This window comes from Stylophora pistillata, chromosome 9 (assembly GCF_964205215.1).
Source record: "Stylophora pistillata chromosome 9, jaStyPist1.2, whole genome shotgun sequence".
NCBI lineage: Eukaryota > Metazoa > Cnidaria > Anthozoa > Scleractinia > Pocilloporidae > Stylophora > Stylophora pistillata.
Genome location: NC_142527.1, coordinates 6,386,918 through 6,397,700, shown reverse-complemented (window position 1 = coordinate 6,397,700; position 10,783 = coordinate 6,386,918). Strand labels below are relative to the sequence as shown.

Here is a 10,783-nt window from a genome sequence, read left to right as displayed (position 1 = left end):
TGTCGTTTCGTACTTCAAGTACCAATAACCATGCACGGAAAGCCAAGGTTGACGGTTAACGGTGATTTATTGGGGTTCAACGATTAACGATCCACGATACACGAACCAAGATAGACGATACACGATCATGATCATAAACCGAAATAACAATGTGAAGGTGTAGTCTGATCGTCCCGGTGAGTGTAGTCCTGAGAAGGACTGTTGTCGGTGGTAGTGACTGACGTTTCGACAACCTGCACGGAAGTCATCATCAGAGTCAAGTGAATGATTGTGTCAGTAGAATGTTCTTATTCCAGTTCGTGTGAAATGATCGGTTGGTTTTGCCGTGATGTTATTGGCTGTAAGACTCAAGTGACGTAAGTCGGTCGTGATTGGTCTGTTTCGATCTGTCGGTAAAGTTAGGTCGTTCTTTTTCGGTCGTTTGTGATGTTTATGTCATGAATGAGTCGTTTGTATGGGGCGGGTAGTTGTTGACATCTGTCTAGGGGAGTCTGTTCTAAGTTAGTAAACCACCTTTCTAGAGTCAGTCGTTGAAAATAGTCAGTGCTGTAGGTTAGGCATTGCGCAGAGTCCCAGTCAATGTTGTGGTTGGTAAGTCGATGGTGATCAGCAATGTGATTGCTGACATCACCTTTCCTCGTCGCCCGTCTGTGTTCAGTCAGTCTCGTTGTGAGGTTTCTGCCTGTCTCACCAATGTAGGAGGCTTGGCAGTCGGAACAATTGCACAGGTCGTCGAAATGTCAGTCACTACCACCGACAACAGTCCTTCTCAGGACTACACTCACCCGGACGATCAGACTACACCTTCACATGATACCCCCGGGTTCAAGCCATTTACTGAAATAACAATGCACCGAATTCCTGTCAATTTACTTGAAACGTTGCGTAACTCGTGATTAAAAACGCTTAGAGCAATTAACCTTCCTCCGTCGATAACGCGACCAAAAATAACAATAATCAACAGGAATTCACGAAAATCATAATAACCTACATCAAAATAACTCAAGATTTCAAAATCGATCGCAAGATTAACCATTTGGGCGTTCCTAGCTTATCGTCTCATTCTTTGATTCACTCCCTTTTAGATTAAAAACAATAAATTGTACTATTGTACGACCCTGTACGTTAGCGTACTTCCACCCAAAATAAGAAAACTAAACAAAAATGGAAACTAACAAAATTACTCACATATTGGTCCCGCTTGGGTCAAAAGTTAGGAACCAAAAACAGCGAATCGAACAAATAGAGAAATGGACAAGGCGAAATACAATCACACACTAGCTAAAGGGACGCTATCCGAGGCTTTTATACGCGCGTGGGGACGCTAAAATGTCTGATTACAAACCAATAGACAATAGACAATAACGTAACCACACCCGTAACTAAAATAATCCGTAACAAAGAGATCAAATTCGACTTAGGCTAAATGAATCGTTTGTAGTATCCTTAACAGATGTCACGAGCTGCACGTTTACTGAGAAAGCCGTAAAACTCTACGCGGCCTTTCCTTACATCTAGGCACACAAATAAGCTACAAAAAATCTTGGATCTTGGTGTATTTTTGAAGCTGTTTGTCTTCTCCAACTCCAACATTGAGTTGCTTTTGTCAACAATCTTTTCTCCTTTTGCTTTCCAGATATGGATGGCTCAGTGATGCCACCGTTCGTTTTCCAATGCAAACAAAAAAGAATGGTTGCGGAAATTATGTTGGCATTATTGAATCGTCCAGTAATTATGGCAAAGGCAACAAGTACAACGCCTGGTGTTATATTCAGTGAAAACTCAACGAATAGGAACTGAAGGAGTCAGGGACCAATATGCTTAGACTTAGAGAATCTAACAACTCATAAATCCTCAACTTGTTCCACTCCAATGTTAGTTGAAAAGGCACAGAATGCCTAAGATTGATAGGTGATGAATTCATTATCCTTATCGTAGGCATCTAAGCGTCCGCTCCAACAAAATTAATAAGTGAAAAGGGTAGCAGATAAATTTACATAAACAAAGCACCACAGTTGGAAGAGTTCTTACGTTAATGAAAAAAAAATAGTAATAATCCGTCTCACTCAAACAAAACCTTAAAAGTACCACGAAACAGTATCACAAATGCAGTGGACCCGTTGAAAATGATCGAAAACAGCCAGAAAAAAGGTGATCACAAGTAACAACAATTGAGCGCCAGATTTTTCGATTGTCATCTCTTGTTAGCTCAATGTTATTTCCCTCCCCTTTTATCTTAATCTTCTTTAGCTCCGGATAAACTGGGACCTGAGTAACATTCGTTTCTGCATCACTTCCGACAGTATTGCCATCATGTGTGTTCACAGTATTGTTTCTGAAAAGTTTTGTCATTTTCCACTTGCTTTCAACACTTACGTTCTTCAGTTTCTTTGCTTAGCGGTTTTTTCTAAAGAGTTTTGAAACAGTCGGGAGGTTCACTCGCTGAGTGGTAGATCCTCAAGACAATGATAGTACCAATTATTGCCAGTGCTATCTCAAGCATGGTGATGATGTAGTAAATGCCAAGAATGGGTAACGTATCCGACTTTTCTGGGAGCATATCAGCCATAATGAGAAGATAAACACTGATTGAAAGCATGACGGTGGAGCAAAAACCAATCCGTTCAGAAATTTCTGGAGGAATTGCGAAACTGGCTAGAACCAAAAGAGTGCAAACGACGCAAGGCATTATCATCAGCATGGTGTAGTAAAGGGGCCTTCGCTTGATCTTTAATGTGTACTCTGTAAGAGAGTGTTCGTGTCTTGCATCCCCATGTTGTTGAGACATCCTTCTCAAAATATTCATGTCTAGATAATCCCATTCTTCATTGTTATCGAAATGGTTTTTTCTAAGTTTTGGTCTCCTTGGAAAAGAAAAGAAAAGAAAAAAACTCGAGAAATCGAAGAAAAAATGAGAAATCAAAGGAAAAAAGAGAAAAAGGGTACTCATCACTTTTCTTGAGAGGGACAAATGCGAAATTCAAATCATTATTCAGGATACTGCTGCTCTTCCTAGAATTGGAGATGAAATAAACAATCCATTTAGATGCCAGAATTTTTCCGGAAAGCTTAAATGTAAAAACATCATGCAGTAAATGTATAAGCGAAAGTATAACCAGAAACTCGTTTTCTAGTAAGCAAATAATAAACAAGTGTTAGGTAACTACCAAATGGGGGCATGGAATGGATTTCTAGCACAGTGCTTCCATAATTCGCCGATACGAAAATAAGAGAACAATTCTGCTTATTGAAAGGAAACAAGCTGACTTCCACGTTGCAACTAGCATACTGCTTTCAAGATTTGCTATCGAACTCCAAGTGCACCTTCCACTGCTATTAACCACAGCCCAGTTCTTGAACAGTTTCTTGTGAACAGCTTTCCGAACCTGTTTATTGTCGCTCAACAACAAGAATAAGGAAGAACTCTCTGTTCAGTTGATTTATTTTCAATCGATGACTGACGACTACGATTAGTAACTCATTGATTGATTGATTGATACACCTTTTAACGAACAAATATTTGGCTACCTGACTGAATTGATAGATGAGGGTCTGAGTGGGGGCCTCAAAATGTCGGTTGTCGGTTAAAATTTCATTACTTTGTCGGTTGTCGGTTAAGATTTTTGACCTTTGTGGGTTGTCGGTAAATCTCAGTTAATAATTAAAAATATACGTTAATTATTCACATTTATTATGCAATTTGCCCAGATTTAAGACTTTAAACTCTAGACGAAGTGTAATACTTGTAATAATTCATTATTTGTTTTCACTTAAACCTCGTTAACGCTGTTTTTTAATCTAGCAACGTGCTCATCTACCCCACTTTTGTTTGCAAATCTAGTATACCGATAAAATTCACCAAAGCTTTTATTATAGATGTGAATTTGTTTCCTGTCGACTACGGGGCATCAAAGTACATCAAGAGAGGTAAATTCTACAAAGAATGAAACACCCACTCTAGCCCCTGGGATACCTAATTTTAATTTGTAAGCTATGGAAGTCTTTTTTCCGAGACGTCCACAAAAACTCACAACACTTATTATTCAACGGCTCTCTTTTTTTTTTTTCTCTCTTTTTTTTTTTTTTGCCAAAAATTTGGTTGTCATACGTATCAATCTGCACCGTTATATGGATTTTTCAACTGTTAGTACCTCTTACATGTCGAGACGCACAAATGCACGAACCGCCCTGCCGGATCGGGTAACACACGCTCTGTTGACAACCTCTGGATGTTCTTCAAAATCTGATTCCTCGTCATCCGAATCTGTCTCATACTCATCGATTTGTACTTCTCTGTGATCCTCAAACACCTCAGTAACATCCCCTTCGTCCACAAATTGTATGCTGACAACGCGTTGTGCATTTGCTGACGATACAGTGTTTTCTTCAGGATATCGAAGCCTCTCTTCAGACTCGTCGGTGTGGTGAACGGCGTAGACAGCTGGCGGCAAGGCTCCAGCCTTATCTTTTGTGGTCTCACTCCTAACCGTCCGTTGGCGTACTGGTCTGTAACTATCTAGCCACTCTTTGATCTGTCCTTCCATCCCTGGTGTTATGTCCTCATTTAGCAAAGGTGTCATCGTAGCTATAGCAGAAAGGGGCATGGCGGATTGAGGTACCGGATAGTAGGATTTGTCATGCTTGTAGTGCTTTGCTGCCCATCTAGATGTGCGCTTCAGAGATTCCTTGCAAATTGTTCCAAAATCCTGGGCATATGTAAGTAGCGTAAATGTCTCGTGTTTAAGGTGCGAAACAGCGTGCAAATTTTCCACTACTGTTGTGAGCAACGTTTCGAGTAGCAGATCATCTACAAATTGGGGATTAATGTCCATCACGTTCTTGTATAGCCTTTCTATGCCTTTCTTAAGCAAAGACACAGATATTTGCGTCTTCTGTGATACAGTTCCCTGTGGACCATTGGTTGCAGACGTCTCGCTCAACTGGTAACGTTCTTTCACCTTACTCACAGTGTCTTTTACATAGCTGTCAATCTTTGTCACGTTCACTTTTGCTTGTTTCAAGGACACTCCGTCTGGTTTCATACCCTTAGAATGAATTCCAAAGGTATCGTAAAGGGAGCCAAGAATCCCCAGAAAAGATACTGTTTCTGAGAGGCTCGTCACTATCTTCAGTTTTCCAGCGGACACATTTGTAACAAACAAGTTCTTGTCTACAGAGCATATCCCTTCGATTTGTTTGAATGAGCATGAGTCTTGTGTCCCATCGGAAGAACTGTTGTGGCCACTTCCTACCAATGTCCTAACCGATTTATCATCAGGGTTGTACTGCATAACCTTTCCCGCCTTTGTATCCTTGTGAACTACCCTCCCGTTCAAGGTGCATACTTGGTTTACCTCAGAGCAGGGAAGAGTCGAGTTGCATACAGCTTTGGTCACTGTCTTTGTGCTAAGTTCACATTTATAAAGCCCACCTTGGCTCGAGGCTCCTGAGAAGAATGCGCATTGGTCAAGTAGAGTAACAGACAAAAGATTTATGATGCTGGATGGATAGGCAGTGAATTTCGTAGCATTGCCGTGAATGGTCACTCCATCAAATGTCAATGTTATCTGATAGACATATTGACTCTCGTCATCACTACAAAATAACAAATCATTGCTTGCAGCATAGACAGCAGAGGGCTTACCAAGACGATTAGGATGCATCTGGACGTGTTCTGCAAAGTCCGTGTTCTTAGAAATGGCACCCAAGTGGTCGTTAAGTCTTTCGCGCAAAACGGGAATCGTTCCATTCGTTGGGAGAGATAGTGCCTCTAAGTGCCTCAGAAGTTCAGCTCGTCGCTTGAGTGACTTTGTACCTATCTTCACTTTTCCCTCGAAGTCGACAAAAGAAATTGTAGATTTTCCCCTTTCGCACAAGAATGCAATCGCATCTATGAAGCACAAGTTCCTAGCATCCTTCAGTCCATCTCACACAACAGAGACATCTGCTGGCTGGTGCAATCTCATTGTTAGGAGTCTTGATAAACCTGTCTCAAAGTTGTAATCAAGCGCAAGGATCGTGCCTGTTGGGCCTTCAGAAACTGCGATCGGGTGAGGGCATACACCACGTTGGTTACTTTTCCAAAACCTGTATTGTTCTGGCGCCATGGTATGCATAACGAACTTAACGTCCTCCAGCACTTTGAGAACTTCTGGTCGTGTTAAACGCATAATGGGTTCGACAGCCACTCTGTCTTTATTCCTAACACATTCAAGTGAAAGCAACTTTCGAAGCTTCTTTTTGATAAACGCCTCCGCATTGTCACGTAAGCTTCGAAGCAACACGAGATTGCTAAATTCACCGTCTAAGTTGATAAACCAGTTCGACCAGCTACACTTAAAGCTTTGTCCAATATGAACGACATCTGGCAAGGGAACTACCAATTCTAATTCTGGTGGCAGTTCCATGCCATCTGCCATGTCACTTAAGCGAACATGTGCCTCCTTGTGAAGGTGTAGTCTGATCGTCCGGGTGAGTGTAGTCCTGAGAAGGACTGTTGTCGGTGGCAGTGACAACAGTCCTTCTCAGGACTACACTCACCCGGACGATCAGACTACACCTTCACATGTTACCCCCGGGTTCAAACCATTTACTGCATGTGCCTCCTTGTTGCACTCCTCGCAGTCGGTTGCTACTGCCAAAACAATTAGCTTTTGGCACGTCACGTTTCTATCTGAGCAAGAATCACATGCCCTTAAAGAAGGGTGGTGAGAAACTTGTCCCATGTTCTTGCAGCTTGCACAGACCGATTTTGCTTTTAGGCACTCTTCGCATTTGCTCATTGCTAAACAATTTGAGGCCTCACTCGTCACAATGTGTTTAACACTTCGCTGACCTTTCAAGCAGTTTTGACATGTTTGTACGGTTCTAAGACTATCTTCCATGCAAGAAAATATTTCCTCTCCAGTCACAGATTTGGGTCGGAAGTTAACCGCCACGGGCATCGCAGCACCGTTATCAAGCGAGGTCGCAATTGTTACGTCTGCGTTGGTGATTAGATTGGTCTTTATCTTTTCAGTGTCTGGAAGAGGATGCTTTTTCACGAATTTTTCGTCCACTTTATGTGTAAGACCAATTACTTGTTTTTGACGTAAGTCGTATTCTAGGACTGGCTTCAGAGCCGTGCCGTCACTTGCTAAAGCTACTGGGATGGCGCGAACCTTCTCGTTATCAACAATCGCATGTAGATCTGCTTTTGGATGTTGACACAGGGAATGGAGTGACTGCAAATGGGGCTTAATCATTCCACTTTCTGTTGTGTAGCCTGATTGGCATTGTTTATTCGCGTTTAAGGAGGGGCCACACAAGTTAAAATCCGCGAACGATTTGAATTCTTTTTCTCCGCCTCTCCCCGTTCCGAAGAAGCCTGGCCCTCGGACGAACTTTCTTGTTCTCTCACCTCCAAGGTATTTGATGGTCGAGAAAAATTCACATACCTCGTCATCCCATTTAAAGCCAGACGCAGTTTTGGGATCAGTCAAGGCAAAGGACATTGTATCATTGAGGAACTTGTAATAAATGCAACTTTCTGGTATCTTCCCATCTTCAATGAGCTTGTTGAGTTTCATAGCCAGTGGATGAACGTCATTTAGAGAGCTGGTAGATAGGGAAAGAAAAAAAAGTGTAACAAATTGTAGGAAAGCTTGAGACTGAAAACATAGGGATGGAGCGCAAGCAGAAACACTTACATAAGGTATGATATAAACTCGGAATCTTCACTATCAGTTTCACTCCCAGCGGAACTTGCATCTGTATCATTATCTGAAACTACGGGGGCATCATAATTTGGATTGTCCTCCTTGACGCTGATGCCCAGTACAGATCCCTGAGGGCCAGCTAAACAGCCTTTGTCGTAATCAGAGTCCAAGGCATCTGGGAATAACTCGTCTTTATATTCACTAACAAGCCGAAGTATACTAAAATTGGGCTCGATTTTATTGGCAAATCAAACGATATGATCTGTAATGAAGTAATATAAGAAACAACCAAAAACACCTAATAACCAAAATAACATTTATTGGCTTACGCGTCTCTTGCACTGGGGTAAACAAACCGAACAATTTGTACATTTCAAGGTCATTTAATCTATGGAGCTATACGCACAACGCCAGGTTATCGCGACTCTAACTTTATGACGTTGAAAGCTCTTGATTTGTTCATCACACAAGCAACTGAAATGAAATTACTTTTCTGCCAATGTGGCATCTGCGCCGTCAAAGTCCTCTTTGCTCATGTCTGCCTCATTGTTAGCAATATCTCCTGCCTTTTGTTTGGATGATATCGAGTTACTGGCTTTCCCTCTCTCGGTTTCCAGCCGCTTTTAACCTTTCAGTATTAAAAAAAGTCGTCTCGTTGACGTTTTTCAATAAGTGCTCCCATTGTAATTCTTTGATGATGATTATTCGTCTCTTATCTCTCTAAGTTTAGCTACTTTTCGTCAATTCTGGATGAGTAATTTCGTAAATTTTTATAAAAATTAACGCTAAAAAGTCACGTTTCGACCTTTATGCGGTCATTTTCAAGTGTGAATAAAAATACAAAATATATATTAAAATAGTTAAAGGACTTAACAGGCAAGACTGACACGAACGCTAATTTATCATAAGTCTGATAAAATATGTAAAGATAAGTGATCACTACTTACTAAATTTGAAGTAGCTGACTTTTCCATTAAATGGCCTGTCTGTGTGACGACAAGCATAGCTTTTTGAATATATGCCACACTTGATTTGCACTTCGCTTGGTGCAACACTGCCATTCAAATCCTTCAGAGCTGAAAAAAAAAAATCCGATCCGTCAGTTTCTTTTGAATTGTCCCTAGGTTTTGCCCCGCCCCTACAAAGAAAAACCCATAAACTCTATTACTATCATTATCACTTTGGAGGGTATTGAGAAAAAAAAAACTGAAAAAAAAAAAAAAAATTGACAGCGAGCGTTTATAACTTGAATGCCGGGCTCTTATTTTCGCACAATGAAAATACCAACGCTAAAAGCTAGCCGGCTTTGGTATCAACCAAAGCTGGCTAAAAATTTCAAAATCTTCCCCTATGTGTGTTGTGAAGAATCGTAAAAGACGTGAAAGAAAAAATGGATTAACTTATTTGTAAGTATTGAAAGTAATTGTGCAATTGTAAGACTGACAGTTTGGCATAATTGCTTAAACAGAGTTTGTTTTTCTTGAATCCGCAAAATTTACATGCACTTCGCTATCGGCCAAGGAATCAGCATCTAACTTTTTAAGATCTTCTTCCCTACCTGAGAAGATTGAAAATTTACAAATTTTTTGTTGTTTTCTATGTTTTCAGCCATAATTTGGGCTTTAAAAATAGCTCCACGGTTTCTTTTACCAACGCTACAAGAAGAAGGCGCGAACATTGGTTGTCTTGGTTTATTTTTAAAAATACCTTTTTAGCCCGGCAAATTCTTTATTTGTAGCATGCAAAATGCGCCACAATGCCCATCAAAGTGATAATAATACAGTTTTTAGCCGGAATTTAAAAGAAACTATCTTTACATAGCGAACGCACCAAGTGAGCGTTTTTCGTTGTATAAACAAAGTAGTCTTTATAAACAAGGAATACTGCAGAATTTCCAAAGTAGCGAAATTTATGACTTTTGAAAATCAGGTAAACGAACTACAAGTGCTAATTCAGCCCTACCATCCTGAAACTTTTGAAGGTCTCCTTGTTGCCTTTCGTTTCTCTCGATGTCACCTCCTTCAGTCATTATCCTCTTTGCCAGATTTTCATCTTCCTTTGCTTCTTCTCGTGATTTCCGTTTCCTTCTCACTTTTGACTCGTCACCTTTCTTCTCAGTGTCGTTCATTGACTTCTGCTTGCTTTTATCAGATGTAGCCGGCGCCTTCAGCAACACTACTGGCTTTCCGGTCCAGTTTGTGACCTCTTGGATAATGTGTACTAAAATATTAAATACCGTGTGTTTTAAGTTTTCTCTTTATTAGGCTTTTGAGAAACTTACAGTTCTTATCAGCAAATGCTCGTCAAGATGTATAAAACGTGCACATCGAGCGAAATCTCTCGCGCGTAGCTTCCCTCGAGGAGAGAATTGAATATTATTTGAACGTCTGGTTTTCAGAAACGAATAAATTTAAGGGCGTGTATAAATAAACGGGGTCTTTAATATGTTAAGCTACACTGTTGTTCGTTCACCAATTAATCAGAAAGAAGCTTATAAACTGATTTACTCGCTACTTCATTGTAGAGATTTTTCTTCTCAATTTTCGCATTCAAATGGACGGTGAAAAAGAAAAAAAAAACATTCCGCTCCACAAAACAACAAACAAAAAACGGTGAAACCAGAGTTTAACCACGTTAATATTTGAGCTTTATATTTAACTACAGAACTAAAGTGATTCATCAAACTCCGCTGCACGCGTTCCACACTTACCGTTGAGCTCACTGCTGCTTTCATCCGATATTAAATTTGGAAGTTCACGCTGCCATTGCCCATCCGTCACAATTGCAAAATTTTCGCATTTGCCCGCAGGCGATTTCGCCAGGCGATATTAACTTTAACGAAAATCCGCCAATTCCATATTGATGTGCCTGCTCCTTTAGTCCTAAAACCTCCGTAAGATGTTTTTTTGGTTCAGATACTCTTCTATGAGCTTCTTTGTCTAATGGGACCCTGCTTCGATGACGTTCGATGGCGACTTCTTCACCTTTTCGAAAAAAACTCACGATGACTTTAGCAATCCCAGTCATGACCCGACCGCATGAACAAACAACGAGCAATAAAAAGACAACAGCAGGGCGTCTCGTCG

At 40.7% G+C, this 10,783-nt stretch overlaps 2 protein-coding genes, 1 non-coding gene and 1 pseudogene across 5 annotated transcripts in view; 1 reads left to right on the top strand and 3 right to left on the bottom strand.

Annotated features, from left to right (window-relative positions):
- Positions 1-3,779, top strand: part of LOC148722959 (hyaluronan and proteoglycan link protein 1-like) — a 13,368-nt gene extending 9,589 nt beyond the window's left edge. For all 3 annotated transcript variants that reach the window (XM_088733153.1, XM_088733152.1, XM_088733154.1), the window contains exon 5: positions 1,637-3,779. In XM_088733153.1, the coding sequence (XP_088589279.1) occupies positions 1,637-1,778 (142 nt within the window). In that variant the 3' untranslated portion in view covers positions 1,779-3,779. The remainder of the gene's footprint in view (positions 1-1,636) is intronic.
- LOC148722960 (neuronal acetylcholine receptor subunit alpha-5-like) lies at positions 2,063-3,757 on the bottom strand (annotated as a pseudogene).
- Positions 3,780-3,993: 214 nt separating the features above from the next.
- LOC148722958 (uncharacterized) lies at positions 3,994-5,687 on the bottom strand. The gene has a single exon (XM_088733151.1). It carries the CDS (start codon positions 5,661-5,663, stop codon positions 4,155-4,157), a length of 1,509 nt encoding a protein of 502 aa, XP_088589277.1. The 5' UTR covers positions 5,664-5,687; the 3' UTR covers positions 3,994-4,154.
- Positions 5,688-8,457: 2,770 nt separating this feature from the next.
- Positions 8,458-10,783, bottom strand: LOC111344864 (uncharacterized). Its single transcript, XR_015991684.1, has 2 exons — positions 10,408-10,783; positions 8,458-9,917 (listed from the first exon to the last, which is right to left on the bottom strand). It is a non-coding gene; the product is annotated as an uncharacterized LOC111344864 (transcript).

What these genes read in the sequence shown, in the direction of transcription:
- LOC148722958 (XM_088733151.1), bottom strand. Translation starts at nt 5,663, where the DNA reads ATGCATCCTAATCGTCTTGGTAAGCCCTCTGCTGTCTATGCTGCAAGC.